The sequence below is a fragment of the Cervus elaphus genome, chromosome 14 (genome assembly GCF_910594005.1).
Source record: "Cervus elaphus chromosome 14, mCerEla1.1, whole genome shotgun sequence".
Classification (NCBI taxonomy): Eukaryota; Metazoa; Chordata; class Mammalia; order Artiodactyla; family Cervidae; genus Cervus; species Cervus elaphus.
In genome coordinates this window covers 54,074,662-54,094,998 of record NC_057828.1, presented here as the reverse complement: position 1 = coordinate 54,094,998, position 20,337 = coordinate 54,074,662, and the positions used below count along the sequence as shown (strand labels likewise).

The window sequence follows — 20,337 nt, the reverse complement described above, 5'->3', positions numbered from 1 at the left end:
CTCTCACATCCATACATGACCACTGGAAAAACCATAGCCTTGACTAGATGGACCTTTGTTGGCAAAGTAATGTCTCTGCTTTTTAACATGCTATCTAGGTTGGTCATAACTTTCCTCCCAAGGAGTAAGAATCTTTTAATTTCTTGGCTGCAATCACCATCTGCAGTGATTTTGGAGCCCAGAAAAATAAAGTCAGCCACTGTTTCCACTGTTTCCCCATCTATTTGCCATGAAGTGATGGGACCAGATGCCATGATCTTAGTTTTCTGAATGTTGAGCTTTAAGCCAACTTCTTCACTTTCCTCTTTCACTTTCATCAAGAGGCTCTTTAGTTCTTCACTTTTTGCCATAAGGGTGGTGTCATCTGCATATCTGAGGTTATTGATATTTCTCCCGGCAATCTTGATTCCAGCTTGTGCTTCCTCCAGCCCAGCATTTCTCATGAGGTACTCTGCTTATAAGTTAAATAAGCAGGGTGACAATATACAGCCTTGACATACACCTTTTCCTATTTGGAACCAGTCTGTTGTTCCATGCCCAGTTCTAACTGTTGCTTCCTGACCTGCATACAGGTTTCTCAAGAGGCAGGTCAGGTGGTCTGGTATGCACATACTTTGCATAATTTCTATTCTCTTTACATTTGTTGAAGTATGTTTTGTGGCCAAGAATGTGGTCTGTTTGGTGAGTGTTCCGCATGAGCTTGAGAAGGATGTATGATTGGTTGTTGGATGAAGTTGTGTGGCTGTCTGTTAGATCCAGATGATTGATAGTGCTATTCAGATCAACTTTATTCTTACTGATTCTTGCCTGCTGGGTCTGCCCATTACTGATAGAGGGATGCTGTGGTCTCTAGCTGTCATGATGGATTCGTCTGTTTCTTCCTGCAGTCCTTTCAGTTTTTGTCTCCCATATTTTGATACTCTATTGTTGGGCACATGTAATGAAGGACTGTTACATCATCTTAGAGAATCAATCCCATTATCATAATATAACACCTCTCTTTATCCCTGATAACCTTCCTTGCTCTAGTCGGTTCTATCTGAAATTAATGTAGCTACTCCTGCTTTCTTCTTGTGTTTCAATATTTAAATGTCAAAGTGATGGGTAGGAATTTGCAAAGTTGGGAAGGGCACAGGCATTTGAATCAGGCAAACCTGGGTACAAAGCCAGGCAAGTCAAGCTGGGTGACGTAGGCACACCTCATCATTCCGTGCCTCCGTTTCCTCATCTAAAAAGTCAGGAACTGTCAGACCTACTGCATAGCTCAGGGAACTATATTCAATATCTTGTACTAACCTGTAATGGAAAAGAATATGAAAAAGGATATATGTTATGTGTGTGTGTGTGTGTGTGTGTGATGTAATCACTTTGCTATACACCAGAAACTAACACAACGTTGTAAATCAACTATCTGTGCTGTGCTCAGTCGCTCAGTCATGTCCAGCTCTTTGCAACCCCGTGGACGTAACCCACCAGGCCCCTCTGTCCACAGGGATTCTGCAGGCAAGAATACTGGAGTGGACTGCCATACCCTCCTCCAGGGGCTCTTCTCAACCCAGGGATCGAACCCATGTCTCCCGCATTGCAGGTGTACTCTTTGCCATCTAAGCCACCAGGGAAATGTTTAAATGAGGCAGTGCCCCTTTGGATTATTGTGAAGATGTGGGATGTATATATAATATAAGTGGGATGTTAGCATAGATTTCTAAGTCCAAGTACTCTTTATGAAAGTTGAGTGAGGCACTCTGAGGAGAATTAACTTAGAAAATAATTGTGAAGTCTCAGGCTGGAGTGAATGGCTCATAGGCAGTGTGCTGAAAAGACAGAAAACTTCACACATGCCCTGCAGCCCATAGTCCAGGGCACCCAGGCAGGTGGGATGTGATATTTCCTCCTTGGTGCTGAGTTTTGCTCACTCTTCTTATTAAAGTGAAATTGCATAGGAGCCCTCTGCCCCCACTGCCAGTTCACTGTCTGAAATCCCTTTCTTTGGGGTGAAATGTGGTCACACCAGGGCCCCTACTGAAAACCAGATCATCTTCGGTTAGATAAATTCTGATTAGCTTTTAAGAAGCACTAGACATAATCAATCACATGGGAAAACCAAGGCTTTTAAAAAGTAGTTATAAAACCTGTTGTGGGATTTTCCTGGTGGTCCCATGGTTAAGATTCTGATCTTCCAGTGCAGGGGGCACAGGTTCGATCCCTGGTCGGGGAACTAGATCCCATATGCCATGCCCAAAATAAATAAATTAGTAGGATATAAATTAACAAAAAAGAAAAAGATGAGAAAATGAAATTTCATAAATAGAAAGATTGTAAACATAGGAAAAAGACTGGAAAGATGTGAATCGCTGTGTTCAGACAGTGCTTGCCTCTGGGGGACAAGAGTCTAAGTGATTTTGATGTCTTCTTTATGTTTTTCTCTAGCTCTCATTTTCTGCATTGTTAAGAAAAATGTGTTCTTCTAAAAATGAATAGAACAAACAAATGAAAACAACAATCATTATAAAACCTCCCCTTAACTTTAACACTTGCAGTAAATAGTTGAGTCACTTGCCAACTGACCTATCTGGTTTGTGTTGGGCCATTTCTGCTGTCTTGCCATTTGGGACAACCCAAAGTGTATTCGCATGGGATCATAGAAATACAGACTGGCCAATTCCTGACAAGTTCCCTCTTGCCTCTTCTGTGGTGCCTGACTCTCTGTTCAACACCTTGGGCACCTATTCTGGGTCTGGTGTCAGACAGAGCCCATGGCCCTCTGTTCACTTGCTGTGTGGCCTTAGGCAAGTCACTTAACCTCTCTGAACTTCAGCATCCTCCTTAAAAGGAGGACTGCAGTGACCATGCAGTCAGATGAAGCCATTAGCACATGGAGGCACCCAGCGTCAGTAGCACTAGTAAGTACTAAGGCTTCCCTCCTTATTCCCGTTTTCCTGGCTCTGACTGTCCCCTCTCCTCCCGTTTCAGTCTGCAGACATCGACAACCATCACGCGCTCATCGAATATAATGAGGCTGAGGGCAGCTTTGTTCTCCAGGACTTCAATTCCCGCAGCGGCACCTTTGTCAATGAGTGCCACATTCAGAACGTGGCTGTGAAGCTCTTACCGGGAGACCTCCTGAGGTTCGGGACTGGAGGGCTGACCTACGAACTGGTCATCGAAAACCCAGCTTCGGTGAGTCCAGGCCCCTGCGGGGTGGGGGTTGGGCGGCAGAGGTACCTCCCGTGCAGCTCGGGGCTCAGATGCGGCCAAAGGTGGAGATGGTCCAAAGCGCATCACTTTGCCCTCAGCTACACAACACAGGCAGCCACAGGACTCAATTCTGTGAAGGTCAGACCCATCAGGTGGGTCCCAGGGAGGAGCGAGTCCCGGCGCCCTCTACTGGGAATTTCTCAGAATTACAGGCAAGAGTTGCCTAGCAACCAGCCCAGAAATAGTGCATTTTCCTGAAAAGTGAAGCTTGCAAGCAGTGATGGAAAGCAGGTGTGTGCTTTTGAAGATGCAGAGATGGATGCTTCGTTTTTAGGCATATCAGTGCTCTACAACTTCCTAGCTTTGAGACCTCGGCCAGGGTTCTTTGCATGCCTGGGTCTGGGTGTTATCAACGGTGCAGGGCACTGAGAGAGTATAGAAAGGGTTATCAGCCTTGTTAGGAAGGCCAGAGGTCCCCAAGTGGCAGGAGGAAATAAACTGCAAGTGGCAGACGTTTTTTTCCTTCTCTTTACAAAATTAAAACTCAGCATTCAAAAAACTAAGAACATGGCATCCAGTCCCATCACATCCTGGCAAATAGTTGGGGAAACAATGGAAACAGTGACAAACTTTATTTTCTTGGGCTCCAAAATCACTGCAGATGGTGACTGCAGCCATGAAATTAAAAGACGCTTGCTCCTTGGAAGAAAAGCTATGACAAACAAAAAGTGTATTAAAAGGCAGGGACATTACTTTGCCGATAAAAGTCCATCTAGTCAAAGCTATGGTTTTTCCAGTAGTCATGTATGGATGTGAGAGATCATAAAGAAGGCTGAGTACCAAAGAACTGATGCTTTTGAACTGTGGTGTTGGAGAAGATTCTTGAGAGTCCCTTGGACTGCAAGGAGATCAAACCAGTCAATCGTAAAGAAAATCAATCCTGAATATTCATTGGAAGGACTGATGCTGAAGCTGAAACTGCAATATTTTGGCCACCTGATGCGAAGAACCTGACTCATTGGAAAAGACCCTGATGCTGGGAAAGATTGAAGGCGGGAGGAGAAGGGGACACCAGAGGATAAAGATGGTTGGATGGCATAACCGACTCAATGAAAATGAGTTTGAGCAAGCTCCTGGAGATGGTGAAGGACAGGGAAGCCTGGCATGCTGCAGACCATGGGATCATAAAGAGTCGGACACAACTGAGCGACTGAACCACAATACAAAATTAGAGGTTTCTTCTAATCCTGTGTTTCATGGTGACACCTGGTTCTGCCTGAACTTAACTTTTCTCAAACCTTGAACTAACCAATGTGTTTTTCTTATGGAAATGTTTTTCTTAAGCTATGTTAATGAAGCTATATATTTGCTTTGGAATCTGCCTTTCTTCAAGATTCATGTCAATTGGTTGATGGCTGGAGATGACTCCCCTTGTTCCAATGCTATCTCAAAATGCATGTTATAGGAGAGGGGCTTGGTGCAACTCTCTCAGTCTTGAGGTATTTCTTTTATCTGATTAGCTGTTTGCTAACAGGTATAAAATGCCTTGCCAAAAACTAGCAAGGGGGCACTCTCTCTGTCCCCTTCTGATGTCTGTTTCAGAAGCTTTCTCTATCCCTTTTATACTTTTGTTTGTTTGTTCAATTTTAATTGGAGGCTAATTACTTAACAATATTGTGGTGATTTTTACCATACATTGATTCGAATTAGCCACGGGTGTACACGTGCTCTGCTACACAAAAGCTCCAAGTGATCAAGTCTCGTCTCTGGTCCCAGATTGAATTCCACCTCCTCCTTGGACCACTTCCTCCTTGGAGTGAATCCCCAGTGTAACTCACCGCTCACAACCATAACCTTTCAGTATCTATGTGTAAAAAGTCAAAATCATTGTCTGGTGGAAACAGACACTCCACACCTGGTAACTGTCCTCACACCTTAGATCAGAAATGTTCCTGGATCAGGACCTAAAGGATAGTCCCCGGGTTAATCAGAACATAACCCCAAACTCGCCCATCAGAGCTCAGTAGGGAGACAGGATGGAGGGTGGTTAGCAACACAGGCCTGGGTCAGAACCCCAGCTCTGCCACTGGCCCACTCAATGTGCTCTTGCACAAGCCACTGGACCCCTCAGAACCTCCATTTCCTCACCTACCAATGGGGCCAACAGCAGTAATGTCTTTGCAGTCTTGTCTCAAGGACTGAAAGAGATGGTTATAACTGTAAAACCCCAGCCCAGTGCCTGGTCCTTGTGAGCACACGATGAACACCTGTTGTGAGTGTCCCAGAGAGACAGTGTGTTCATCTCACCCCCGCTACCAAGAGTGCTGCGTGGACTGAGACCCCCTAGGTGTAAAATCCTTTCTGGGACGAGACTAGATATAAATAAACAAAGCTTAGAGACTCTGGACAGAATCCTGGGTGTGGGTTCCACAGGCAGCCTAAATACTCATTCTGAGATCAGCAGCATCCCTCGGGCTTCCGGGGCAGTGACGCCACATCCATCACGTTCAGCTTTGCAGATCTGGGGCAGTTTTCTTCTACCGCTGCTCAGCCTCCTCTTCCTCCTTGGACCAGCATTAAAGGGTGCTCTCTGGTGAGATACACCAGGGTCCTCTGGCCACCCTGAGGAGGGGCTTCTGACCCTGATGTGTTAACCCAATCAAGGATCCTCTACACAGGCTCTCGGGATCCCCCTCATCAGAACCATGTGGGGAGCAGACCCACAGTACAGATCTGAGGCTCAACCCAGGCCTGAGGACTCATACTTAGGGTTCCCAGATAAAATACAGGATGCCCAGTTAAATCTGAATTTCAGATAAACGCTAGATAATTATTTTATACATGTGTGTCCCAGATATTGCAAGGAACCACTTATGGTAAAAGAAGTTATCTGGTGTTTGTCTGAAACTCAGATTTGACTGGTACCCTACATTTTATTTATGTATTTATTCATTTATGCAAAATCTGCAACCATGGACATCCTCCCTGGGAGTGGGGCCTGGGAATATGTATTCACTCAAGCTCACCCCCTCAACAGTAGGGAAACCCAAATTTAGAATCGTTTGTATGGAGCACTTATAGAGTTGTTTAGGGGTCAAAGAAAAAGGGATTACAGACCCCCAGGTTTGAACATCCAAGTTTGTGAAGTTTGAGTCAATGTTTCCCTAACATGTCTGATTACAAGAATTTTTCAGGAATGCTCAGTAAAATTACAGGTTCCCAGGCACCCTCCCTGGGAGGTTCTGACTTTCTGGCTTGCCTGTAGTGGGAGGAAGCGGGAGAGGGGGAGAAGGAGGCAGCAAATGATATCTGCATTTTTTTTCTTTTTTTCCATACCAAGATATTTATTGAAATATTATTTATAGGGGCATAAAATTTGAAGCCTAAGTCTTCATCAAAAGGGGGCATTGTTTAATAAATCATAAGGAGTTTGTTTATATAGGGAATTCTGTGCTGCCTTTTAAAAACACAGCTTTATTGAGATATAATTAACATACAATAAACTGCACATTTAAATCTGTACTTGGATGGACTTTGACATATGTGTATACCTATGAAAAATCACCACAATCAAGACAGTGAACAAATCCTTCATCCCCCAAGGTTTCCTCTGGATCACAGCATGTGTGTGTTTGCTTCCTTGCTCTTAATAGCTTTGTGTGTGCATGCTCAATCTCTGTGTTATCTGACTCTTTGCAACCCCATGGACTGTAGCCCGCCAGGTTCCTCTGTCCATGGGATTCTCCAGGCAAGAATATTGGAGTGGGTTGCCATTTCCTCCTCTGGCTTAACAGCATCCAATCTCATTGAAGTACAATTTACATAACATAAACTTCACCCATTTTAAGTGTCCCTTTACATGTGCAGCCATCACCACAACCTGCTTTCAGAACATTTTCATCCTTTTCTATCACCCCAAATGTCGGGAAACCTTGGAGGCACTTCATTTTTTAGTTTGCTTTTTAATTTTCAAAATTGAGGTAAAATACATTTACCATGTTCACCTTTTTTAAGAGTACAGTCCAGTAGCATTGAATATATTCATACTGTTGTGCAGCCATCACCACCATCTGACTGACTCCAGAACTCTTTTCATCTTCCCAAACTGAAACTCTACACCCATCAAATAAAAACTCCCTCGTCCTTCCTCCCATCCCACCAGTCCTTCTGTGTCTATGAATTTGACTATTCTAGGTACCTCCTATAGGTAGAATCTTACATTATCTTTCCTCTTGTGACCATCTTATTTCACTTAGTGTGATGTCCTCAAGGTTCATTCCGGCTGAATAATGTTTCATGGTACGTATTCACCACATTTTGTTTGTTCTTTTGTCCATCCATGGCCATTTGCTTCCACCTTTTGGCCATTTCAAGTAAGACTGTTATGAACATGGGTGTACAGATATGGAAGGGGGACTTTATTTTACGAGGTGCTTGTTATATAAGCATGGGAAACAGTGATGACAATCTCTGACCTTGAGTAGATGAGAAGGAAGAAGATGCTTTGTAAGAAGAGAAACCAGTATGGCAGCAGGAGGAATCGCTGACATGGACAGCACTGTGCTAAGCTTATTTCACTGTGCTTTCCCTGTTTCATGCTCACAACAACCCATGACTTGGTTCTTTTGTGATCCCCATTTTACAGACAAGGAATCCAAACCTCAGACAGGTTAAGTAATTTCCCCAGGGTCATACAACTAGTCAGCACGAATCAAACACTATCCCCACTTGCAGATAAAGGAAGGGAGAAAACTATTTAGTCTGTTGCTGGCTGGAACAGTAGCCTCAATTGGTTTTCACAAAGAGCAAAGCATACTTTCACGGTCACTCAATTATACGTGAATTTTTTTCAATTCTCATTTCTACACTCACTTGTGCCCTGCTTCATTCCTCCAGTGACTGCCTGCACAGGTGTTTCCCTGACTGTGCCCAGGTGACTTTGCAGGACTCTCCCCCCCATCTCATCTTCTCAAAAATGCTTTCTTCTGGTGAGTCCCCAGGTTGAGAAGCTTGCATCCTTTAAGCTGTTACTCGTGGAGGGGTCCTTCGCAAGGCCTACCTGAGGGCGGCCTATGGACTGATAAACATTTTCCTATGAATTCCTCTTGCTGATAACTCAGACCTGTGAACTGTTTAAAAGAAGAGAAAGAAAGAGGGGGAAATGGGAAAGGTATTGAAGAGCATCTCTCATCAAGTATTTTGAGATACAGAACTTGCCTCGTGGTCCAGTGGTTAAGAATCTGCCTGCCAATGCAGGGGACATGGATTTGATCCCTGGTCCGGGAAGATTCCACATGCTGAGCGACAGCTAAGCTTGCGTGCCACAACCATTGAGCCCACGAGCCACAGTTGCTGAAGCCTGGGCACACTAGAGACCACGCTCTGCGGCAAGAGAAGCCACTGCAACGAGAAGCCCCACGCACCGCAGCTAGAGAAAGCCCGCGCACAGCAGTGAAGACCCAGGACAGCCAAATATAAATAAATAAAATTTTGGAAATATTTTAAGGTCTAGTTTTTCTAAGAAATTCTTTGAAGTCATCTTGCCTCCTGGATGTTCTTGTTTCCCACTGATCGGCGGGTCCCAGGTGAGGGGGCTGTGTGTACTCCCAGGGTAGAGTTTCCCAGGAGAACCGCCCTGATCACCCAGGTTAAGTGTGACAGGAACTGTTCTTTCCCTGACAAAGAGCTCCCAAATGAGAACATTTATTTCAGGCTCTGTGGTGACCAGAACCAAGAGAGAGGACTGGCAACATTTTCTTGGGGGGTGGAGGTGGGGGCGGGTTGGGTTAGGAGTCCAGATGTGTTTGCAGCTGTCACGTGGTTAGGGCACATGCCCCAAGGCCAGGCTGACTCCAGAGCAATCCCAGCCCTGCTCTTGTACTGGCATTTACACTGGACACACCCAAGTCATTTCTCTCAAAGCCTTGGTCCCCATTTCTGTAATACAGTTCCTACCACACGGAGCAACAGTGGTATTAAGTGGGCAATATATGTAAATTGTTGAGTCCAGCGTCTGGTACCTGATAAACACATGAAAATCTTCAGTTTTATTTGTTTATTGGCTGCACTGCACGGCAGGTATGTAAGATCCTATTATTAATAATAGTTCCCTGACCAGGGATCAAACTCACATCCCCTGCATTAGAAGCATGGAGTCTTAACCACTGGACCGCCAGGGAAGTCCCCACCCTCAACTTTAGTTAGAATCAAGCGAACCAGCATGTAGCAGCCAAGATGCTTCCTTTGTAAGTGTTCCTTTGGACAGGAAACCTCCCAAGCCCTCCCCCGACTAGCAGACAGATATATTTGCAGATAAAGTATCCATAGAATGACATGGAAGATGGAAAAAAATGAAGAAAATCTCATTTGACAAAGTGCATTGGCATCCAGCATATGCCTAGGACCAGACTCTGTAAATCATAGCTCTTTCATGAAAGTATTACTGCACAGTCACCATTCACAGTACAGTCCATGTAGATAGCGCCCCCTGGGGGTGTGCAGGACATAACCTGCAGGGCCGTTTGCCATGCCCTGAAGCACCCGTTGATTAACATACAGTCTCAGTACCAGGTGTGGGAAGCTGAAGTCACGAAGTCAGGCGTGCCTGCCGCATTGTGCGTTTTGTTGATAGTTGCCTTTCTTTGTGCTTTCTGAACTCTGGGGAAGGCGGTATAGAAACAAGCTGTTCTAGTCACAGTGACGGTGTTCTCATAAAGCAGCTGAGTAAGGAAACCCTCATCACCCAAGTGTATAAATCGTGTTTTTCTCTGTTCTGAAGTATGGCAAAACTGATGGAAATAGCGAGAATGAAAAAGGAAGCGAGGTGCCCCAAATAATGTGTCGAGTTGTTCCATGAAGGTGTTGTCGGCTCATTGGCAGGAGCTCCCACCCCTATCATTGCCCGTGACTGGCCTTCCCTTTAGTCTGTCCTGCCGTGTCCCCAGGCCAACTAGACTCTCCCATGTGGCTCCTGGGTACTGTCTTCTGTCCCTGCAATGTCATGACGTCATGTCTAGCGGGAAGAGCGCCCTCTGTCGGCCATTATTCCTCGCTGCTTTCATGAGGAAGCTCTGCAGAATGAGATCAAAAGCAAAGGCTTTGGGGTTTGATGGACCCAAGTTCAAATGCTAACTGCAACTGACTTTACCTTTCTGAGCTTCTATTTTTAATTTCTGCCAAGGAGCTGCTCATTAATCACAGATCCCCTTTCGCCCTTAAGTTTTTTTATAGAGGTCCCTGGGACTACCCCTATCATTGTATAAGCTGAGGCCCGGGGAGTTTCAGTGACTTCCCCAAGGTTGGGTATCAGTCATATAGATCCAGAGCCAGGATTAAAAGCTAGCTCTCCTGAGTCCCTTGGAGGCTTTTTCTAATAGCATGAAGCATCACGGTACCATGTGAGCCCAGGCAGCTCCTCCACTGCCCGCTGATTAAGGAAGGTCTCATGATTCCCCAGTTCAACCTGCAATTTCACATGCTTGACAAGGAATGATTCATCATGTGGGTAAAAGCGAAACCCACTGGTAATAGAAGAAAATGCATTTTCAGTTATGGGCTTCCTTGTTTGGCTTCACTAATTTTTCACCAAGGTTATTGGGCTATTGCTGCTACATCCTGCATATGTGCTCAGTCATGTCTGGCTCTTTTGCAACCCCATGGACTGTAGCCAGCCAGGCTCCTCTGTCCATAGGATTTTTCAGGCAAGAATACTGGAGCAGGTTGCTATTTCCTCCTCCAGGGGATCTTCCCGACCCAGGGATCGAACCCTCATTTCCTCGTCTCTCCTGGACAAATTAAGTTGCCCTCTTTCTTTTTCGATGATGATGATGATTCCTGATGGCAAATGTTTGATGCTCGTTTATTATAGACCAGGAGGTGCTCCAAGCATTTCATGTGCTCTGTCTCACCTGCTTCTCACCAGACTAAGAAATAGCTGTTCTCATCCCTATTTTACAGACGAGACACACAAATAGCAGACTCGTCAGGGTTACGCAGATGATAAGGAGCAGAGCAGGAAGCTGGACCAGATTCTGTTTCATGACAGATCCCAAGCTCTTTAACCAGAGGTTGGCAAACTACGGCCCAGGGCCAAATGGAACACAAGTACCCCCTTTATTTCCGTATTGCCTGTGTTGTCTGCTGTAACTGCAGAGCAAACTGCAAAGACCATATGGCACACAGAGTTGGAAATATTTACTGTCTGGCTCTACAGAAAATGTTTACTAGCCTCTGCATGTAACACTATGCTGTATGGTCTCTTTTATTTTACTTGGTTTCTGTACGGTCTCTTTTACTGGTTTCTGAAAGAAGATCTAAAAATAGAGGGAGAGCTGGAGAGAAAGAACTCAGTCAGATTAAGCCTCACTGTGTGCTGGCAACTATACTCATTAATTGCTTACTTAGTTTGCTGAGGAATAACAACAACAAAAAAAAAGATAGGTGAGCTGAAAAAATAGATTTTGAGCAATCTTTTCATTACCTCTTTAAAAAAATAACTGGTTCTAAATATACACACACAGGACTTCCCTGGTGGTCCAGTGGTTAAGAATCTGCCTTCCAATGCAGGGAACACAGGTTCGATCCCTGGTCCAGGAAGATCCCACATGCCTCAGGGTGACTAAGCTCATGCGCCACAGCTACTGAAGCCTGTGCACCTAGAGCCCATGCTCTGCAACAAGAGAAGCCACTACAAGGAAAAGCCTAGGCTCTGCAACTAGAGAGTAGCCCCCACTCGCTGCAACTGGAGAAAGCCTGCTTGCAGCAATTAAACCTGTGCACCACAACTACTGAAGCCCATCTGCTCTAGGGCCCGTGCTCTGTAACAGCAGAAGCCACCACAATGAGAAGCCCACTCACTGCAACTAGAGGAAGCCCATGTGCAGCAACAAAGACCCAGCATAGCCATAAATAAATAAATACAAATAAATATACATCCACATATACATGTATTTGCATATATAGTAATAGTATAATTACATTGACATATATCTGATAAATATACTAGATATTGGTATATTATATATAACAGATGCATATTGTAAGTTTTACCTGTTTCTTCAACTGGAAGGTTTTCTTTTAAAACTGTGGAATGTTGGGAATTCCCTGGTGGTCCAGTGGGTAGGACTTGGCACTTTCACTCTGGTGGCCTGGGTTCAATCCCTAGTCTGGGAACTAAGATCCTGAAAGCCAAGTAGTGAGGTCAGAAATAAACAAACAAATAAAACTGTGGAATGTCTTCCCTAGGCAATTTCTGAAGAAGAAATTTGGGGTTTATAGTCCGAAGCCTGCTGTAGCTGAAGAGCTATTTATTTGTTCAAAGTTTCTCTAGGCAGCGCTTTACTACTTGTCTTATTATTGATTCCTTGGTCTTAAATCATTCTTCTCCAGGGCTGCTGCTTTACTTTTATAGGTTTAAATTTGGTGCATGATTACAGACTGGTGGGATTTTATTTGAAAATGACAAACAACTTATGACAGCTTTCATTCTGAGTACCATAGAGTCTCGCCATAGGGCACATAGTGACGCTTATGCCAAAGTCTCAATAAGCATATTGTCCAGAAAATTTTACTGGTTTCAAGTGTCATAAAACTAACTTAAAACTAGCCTAGGGGGAAAAATAGCTCATGTAACTGAAAAGGCCAGAAGCTGCAGCTTCAGGCCCAGGTGCCCAAGCCATGGTCAGGAACCTGACTCTGCTCTGTCAGCTTCACAGTCTGGCAGGCTCTTGCCACCTCACCTGCAGGAACGTGGCCACCATCAGCACCATCACGCTCCAGACTGGCAGCTCCAGAGAAAGAGCCAGCATCTTCCTCGGCGTGGCTTGGATCCTGACTAGAGTCCAGCCTTGAGGAGGATGTGGCTTTACTGTACCTGGGGTTGAGGAGCTGGCGGTAGAGGGAATGACCAGAGAGCATGGTCCCATTCAGAACAAAACCTCTTGCTAGTCAAGCTTTGTCATCGCCAACCTGACCTCATAGGATTTCATCTACACCGTGCTCCTACAGGTCCTGTGGGGACCTGCTGATGGGATGAGAAATCCTGAGACCACCATGTGTTTCACATCAAAGGCGACTTCCCACGGCCAGTGAAGTGGAGGGCAGGGGGCTGCAGATGGTCTCAGGCACAGGGTCCTCAGCAAAAACTCAAACAGGAAGATTCTTGAGGACTGTGTCATCCCCAGATGTCTATGGATGACCTTGGGGGGTGGAGTGGAGACAGGAGCGCAGGTGGACGGCTTAGCCCCCTGGAGAGACAGGACCCAGACTCAGCCAGGAATCTGGGGATCAGCGTGGCTGCCTCCTGGCTCCTCTGGCAGAGCACACCCTGGTTTACGAAACTTGAACCATACTGCTGCTTCTCTTCCCTTTACTTAGTCGATGGTCATTCACTCTTGTATTCAGTCTCTCAGTTGGGCAAGACTGAATTGAAGTAGGTCAAGTCTAGGGGTAGTGAAAGCTATTTGCAAGCACCCAGCTGTTTTCTGGTTAGATTCCATTTCGCATTTTATGAGCCAACCAGGAAGCTAATTAGAACTTGAAAGAAAGAACTGTAAGATTGAAGATTTACCAAAAAATGGGTAAATTAGATGAACCAGGTCTCCTTTAACCCCAAAATCCAAATGAATGACTTTTTTGAACAGCTCAAGTGTGGTTAAGTGTTAGTTGCTCAGTCATGGCCCGACTCTTTGCGACCCCATGAACTGCAGCCCACCAGGTTCCTGTGTCCATGAGATTTTCCAGGCAAGGATACTGGAGTGGGTTGCCATTTCCTTCTACAGGGGATCTTCTTGACCCAGAGATCGAACCCAGGTCTCCTACACTGCAGGCAGATTCTTTACCAACTGAGCTACAAGGCAGACCTAATTCTTTTTGGTTTTTGGCTGCACTGAGTCATCATTGCTACACACAGGCTTTCTCTAGTTGCAGCGAGCAGGGACTACCCTTTGTTGCAGTGCTTGGGCTTCTCATTGCGGTGGGTTCTCTTGTTGCGGAGCATGAGCTCAGGAGTTGTGGCCCACAGGCTTAGTTTCTCTGAGGCATGTGGAATCTTCCTGGAGCACGTGGGATCTTCCTGAATCAGAGATCGAACCCATATCCCCTGCACTGGCAGACAGATTCTCAACCACTGGACCCCCAGGGAAGTCCCGGGACCTCTTTTAAGTTCCAAAACCTAAAAGTAATATACAACTTGGTGGTTCTGTGTTCTGAATGTATCATCTTGATTTCTCACATTGAAAGTCGTGGACATAATTTACCTTTTTTTTGGAGACATAGAATTACTACCCCACTTTGAGTTATGGTGACATCCTGGGAGCTGTTGAGGTAAAAGCCATTTGTTGTTGTTGTTCAGTTGCCCAGTCATGTCCAACTTTTTTCGACCCCATGGGCTGCAGCACACCAGGCCTCCCTGTCCCTCACCATCTCCCAGAGTTTGCCCAAGTTCATGTTCCTTGCGTTGGTGATACCATCCAGTCATCTCAGCCTCTGACACACTCTTCTCCTTCTGCCCTCAATCTTGCCCAGCATCAGGGACTTTTCCAATGAGTTGCATCAGATGACCAAAATACTGGAGCCTCAGCTTCTGCATCAGAAAAAAGCCATTTGCCCAGCACCAAATAGCCCCTCCCCGAGCTTCTGAGATCTAGTGACTGTGTTCTATAGTCTCCATCCTGTCTTTTGAGATCCATGGCTCCTCCATGCTGTGGTCAGTGCGTCTCCTCCCTCTGCCCTGTCACCCCCACCCCCAGGCCCTTCCAGACTGTGGGAATTAAGCTCAACATCTACATGTGTTAGAGTCTTCTGTAAGGAAGATGGTCTCTTCTCCCAGCTTTATGTATTTACTCACTCACATATCTATATCAGCATGGACTTAGTATATTTTACACTCTGGGTCATAATCCTTTCTTTTTTTATTTTTACTTTGCCTGCACTAGGTCTTCATTGCAGCGTGAGGGTTTCTCCTGTTGCTGTGCATGGACTTAGTTGCCCCATGGCATGTGGGATCTTAGTTTCCCGACCAGGGATTGAACCTGTGTCCTCTTCATTGGAAGGCGGATTCTTAACCACTTAACCAGCAGGAATGTCCCTCATTATCTGTTTTGTTGCTCAAATTCTTCCAGCCTCAGCCCCTGGGAGCTCTTTCAAGCTGGTTGCCGTGCCCTTAAGCATCTCCGCATACTTTTGCTCTGGACACTTCTTTACTGTCTGCTATTACGAGACTCTCCAGGCTTAGCAGGTATTCCCCACTCCCTCCTCCCGGCCCCAGAATCAAAGACCTTTTTACTTACACTACTTTTGCCAACTGTTCAGCTCAGTCGGCGGTGAACACCTACCGTGAGTAGCAGGCACTCTGCTGAGTGCCTGGCACAGACAGAGACTGGCTAGTAAATGTTTAACAACCAGCTGTCTGAAAAATGTAAAGGATGCACATGTATAGCATAAGGTTTAATGATATCAAGAATGTGTAACACCTTCTTTCCAAATAACGAGAAATACAGTACTCTTTCCTGTAAATTCCACACAGCCAGCTGAACCTCACAGAATGCTTTCATTGACTTTTGTTGAATTCTTGTATCCATAGCCAATTTCTTGTTGTAACTGATGAATGAGAGAGCTCCCAACCTGAGCACTGGTGGATATTTGGGGGCATTTTGGATATATTTGCATTTATGAGTAATGCAAGTGAAAAAGAAAGACATTGGAACTTTCCACATTCATCAGTGATGTGACTTTTTTTTTTTTTCTGCATCAGATAGTAGTTTTCAAGTACTAGAGGAATATTAACTTCCCATATTCATCAGTGACCTGACTTTTTTTTTTTCTGCATCGGAGAGTAGTTTTCAAGTACTAGAGGAATGTTGCCTCAATTTTTTGTGCTACTTATTACGTAATGGCTGAGGCACAAGATACTTTTTTATCATCTGCACTGTTAAGATTTTCCCCGTTACCTTAAGTCTAGGCAGTCAGCAAAACAAACAAAAAAAATCAAGCTCTATGTAAACCTCTATTATTAAACCTATATAAAAGTTTTGGGCTTCCCAGGTGGCGCTAGTGGTAAATAAACCTCCTGCCAATGCAGGAGACATAAGAGATATGAGTTTGATCGCTGGGTCGGGATGATCCCCGGAGGAGGGCATGGCAACCCACTCCAGTGTTCTTGCCTGGAAAATCCCATGGACAGAGGAGCCCGACAGGCTACAGTCATGGGATTGCAAAGAGTCAGACACGACTGAGCATCTGAGCACATACACATAGGTTACTCACCGTAATCTTGAAAATGAAAAACAACTTCTCTCTCTCCCTGTCTGGGCTCCACTCCTTCATGCTGGCTGCGCTCTTAAGTCCCACCAGGCCACTCCAGTGGCACCCTGGTGTCCGGCCAAGTGTTCCTGGGTCTCCTTGGCTCTGATTGGCTCAGTGCGCCAAGGAGTGTGGTTGGCTGGTGGCTGAGCCCCACCCACAGCAATGGACTGAGCCTGGGCGAGAGGTTCCTGAAATTTCCGAAGGGCCGAGTGGGTTCTGGCCTGTTCTCTTTGAGGCATGAGATATGACCACTCCCTTTAGCACCTTGGCAGTTAGTGGACAGGGAGGCACATCTACCTGAGCATCCCAGCATGAAAGGAAAGTCTTCCACCACTACCTGTGGTCTCTAGATTTGTTTTCTAGCTAGCGGGGGATAAAACACACTTGAATTTACCCCTTCCCACCTTCAGCCCATTCATTCAATAAAACTTTATTAAACAAATGGGAAAAAATGATAGGAATGATTGAGGTGAGACAGCCTCAGAGGAGAGGAAAGGAGAGGATGGACGGAGAAGTCAGCACAGGAAGGAGCAGGGCATCTCAGCTTCTGAAAGGAGAGAAGAGAGCTTAGGCAGGGACAGAGGTGCCCACAGTGGAGAGAAATTTTAATCTACATGTAAGGTAGCTGAGTTCTGGAACACCACCAAGTCCATTCCTGAAACAGGTTTCAGTAGGGCCTAGAGGCTGGCTGCTAGTTGCTCAGTCTTGTCAGCTCTGTGACCCCGTGGACTGTAACTTGCCACCCTCCTCTGTCCTTGGAATTCTCCAGGCAAGAATACTGGAGTGGATAGTCATTCCCTTCTCCAGGGTATCTTCCCAACCCAGTGATGGAGCCCAAATCTTCCACATTGCAGACGGAGTCTTTACCTTCTGAGCCACCAAGGAAGCCCAGGGCCAGTGTCGTTATAAATGCTAGAGCAGAGAGTTCTTGGTGGTCCAGTGGTTAAGGATTCACCTTGCAATGCAGGGGACTGGGGTTTGATCCCTGGTCAGGGAACTAAGATTCCACATGCTGTGGGGCAACTAAGCCTGAGTGCCACACCTAGAAAGCCCACACACCACAACTAAAGGGTCCGCTCACAACAACAACAAAAGATCTCGCATGATGCAACTAAGGCCTGATGCAGCACCCCCCAAAATTTCTGGGCCCGGTGTCCCCAGGCAATTGGAGTTTAATTTCCTCAAACACTGCTCTCACTGACTCCAAAAAAAGCCTTTGGGGGAATTCACCAGATTCTTGACTTGGCTGGGAAAAGCTGTAGCTAAAAGACTGGTTTGGGAGCCCAAGCGAGTGGAGAAACTTCCTCTTGAACACAGTCCAGCTGGAGTTATAGGAAGTTCTGTCTGCCAGTGCTCCCATTTCGGAAGCCTTCTGTCCTGTTTCTCATTATGTGTCCCTGTCTGGGGAAGGAGACACGTGATCCCACACAGGCAGCGAACCTTTAAACTTAGCTTCTTACTTGAAAATTGTGTTGTTTTTTCTTCCAGGAGTCTAGGGGGAGGGGTGGGGATGGGTGATAAGAAAGGAGAGAGAAACAGAGAGGGAAAGAGCTCATCAAACTCCAATCCCACCACCCCCTCCACCATCGCCTGAGCTTGGTCAGTTCCTTAACCCAGCAGTGCCCCAACCTTTTGGTCACCAGGGACCAGTTCCATAGAAGACAATTTTACCATGGACCCAGGTGGCAGGGGGGTGGGCTGGGGGATGGTTTCAGGATTTCTGAAGTGTGTTACATTTATTGTGCACTTTATTTCTATTATTATTACATCAGCCCCACCTCAGATCATCAGGCATTAGATCCCGGAGGTCGGGGACCCCTGCCTTAACCTCTCTAAGCCTCATTTGTAAACGGGGCACAAAGAGATCTCCTCCCCCTATCGTGAGGAAGATGAGTAAAGTACGATAAATGGTAGCACTCCCGATGTCATGTCTTACCACTAGGCAACGGGAGAAACTGCCATGACCGCATCAAGCCAAGACAAAGCCAGGTGTCAGCGCCTCTCTCAGCATTTGCTTCTCCCGGTTTAGACAGATCTTGATGTGCTCTCTGTTGAAAGTAGCTATAAACATCTTCTGCTGGGGTCCCTCGATAGATATTTATGGAGTATCTGCCAAGAATAGGGTGTGGTGAGCGTTGAGGATCGCAGGCTAATGAGCCAGCCGGGGTGCCTGCCACCCCGTAGCTCTTGGCTTTGGGGGACAGGTGCAGTAGGAATGCCAGAAAGACACGCAGTGTGGATGTAAAGAAAGCAGGCCATGGGGTCCTGGAGAGCTGGGCTTGAATCTCGGAGATTTGTTAATTCATTCTTTCAACAGTACTTTTTAAAATATTTATTTATGGTTGCACTGGGTCTTCATTGCTGCCCGCAAGCTTTCTCTAGTTATGGTGCGTGGGGGCTCCTCATAGCAGTGGCTTCTCTTGTTGCAGGGCATGGACTATAGACACACAGGCTTCATTAGTTGTGGTTCAAGAGCTCTAGAGCATGGACTCAGTAGTTGTGGACCACAGACTTAGTTGTCTTGCAGCATGTGGGATCTTCCCGGACCAGGGATTGAACCTGTGTCCCCTGCATTGGCAAGCAGATTCTTAATGGCTGGGCCACTAGGGAAGTCCTTAACTGATATTTGAGGGCCTACTCTGTACGTACCAAGGGTTTATTCTAGGTGCTGAAGATACAGTGTTGAGCAAGATGGACAAAACACTCTTATGTCTTAGAGATGGCATTCTACCAGCTCAGTCGCTCACTACCGAATCTATGATCTTGGGAAGGTCACTAGGTCTTACTCAGCCTCAGGCTCATCACAGAGTGTTAGGTGTATTAAGTGAGGTAATGGATGCAAATCTCTTGGCAGGGTGCTTGGCATGAAGGCTGCACCCAACAGATGGTGGTGCAGTGACGTGCAGTGTGATCCATGTGGGGATTACCATCCCAGATTTGGGGAGTCTGGGAAGGCTTCCTGGAGGAAGTGCCTTATATGATGAAACCTAGGACAGCAGTCACATAGCTGGGACAGAAGGGTAGAGACCACCCCAGCTGCTCGTAACCTCCCCTGACCCTCTTGTCTGCCCCTGCAGGTCTCCTTCCCATGGGCGGCGGGCCCAGCACCTTGGCCCAGGCCACAGCCATCTCGGGCCACCCAGCAGCCGAACCAATCACCCTCGCCACCTCAGGTCCCCTTCCACCCAGGCGTCCGGCCGGTGCCAGTGCAGAGGAGCTGGTCCCAGGGCTTCCCCAGGCCCACCATGGTCCCGCCCGCCTCTCACAAGCGGCCCACAAGTGCCAGCGGGAAGATGTTCTCCTTCATGGTGGATGGCGCTGCCCACGGGGTTCCCATCATCAAACAAGGTACTCAGGGGCGCTTCCGTGGCGGCTTCGGGGATGGGCTCATGGCCAGGAGGATGGGTCTCAGTCTTTGCTTAATTTCTCCAATTCTAAAGAGCAACATTATCAATTGTGAAAAAAACAATTGGGATAAACAGAAAACAGTGAAAGATCTCATCCTTACCATCTGGACTGCACCCTGTTGACTTTTTGGTACAAATCCCTCCAGATTTTGTACCCATCCACCCATATCAGTCAGTACCTCTGCAATGAATGTATGTGTGCATGTGTGTGTACATATACATGAATATGTATGAATGTGTATCAGAATCTATATTTATATACTTTGACAGAAATATGGGTAACTGAAATCCCTCTTGTCTTCGGAGGTTTTAAATATTTTATTACCATTTTGCAAGTTAGAGGAGACAGAGGCTTATGGAGAAAATTACTTCTCTAGAGGTGATACATTCAATCTAATCTCACCTGATGTTTTTCAGTGAAATTTAAGGC

The 20,337-nt window shown here is 46.1% G+C and overlaps 1 protein-coding gene across 4 annotated transcripts in view; it reads left to right on the top strand.

Moving 5' to 3' along the window:
- The window catches only part of FHAD1 (forkhead associated phosphopeptide binding domain 1), a 159,131-nt gene that overhangs the window by 32,162 nt on the left and 106,632 nt on the right, over positions 1 to 20,337 (top strand). For all 4 annotated transcript variants that reach the window (XM_043924446.1, XM_043924445.1, XM_043924444.1 and 1 more), the window contains exons 3-4: positions 2,974 to 3,180; positions 19,578 to 19,848. In XM_043924446.1, coding sequence (XP_043780381.1) covers positions 2,974 to 3,180; positions 19,578 to 19,848 — 478 coding nt within the window. The remainder of the gene's footprint in view (positions 1 to 2,973; positions 3,181 to 19,577; positions 19,849 to 20,337) is intronic.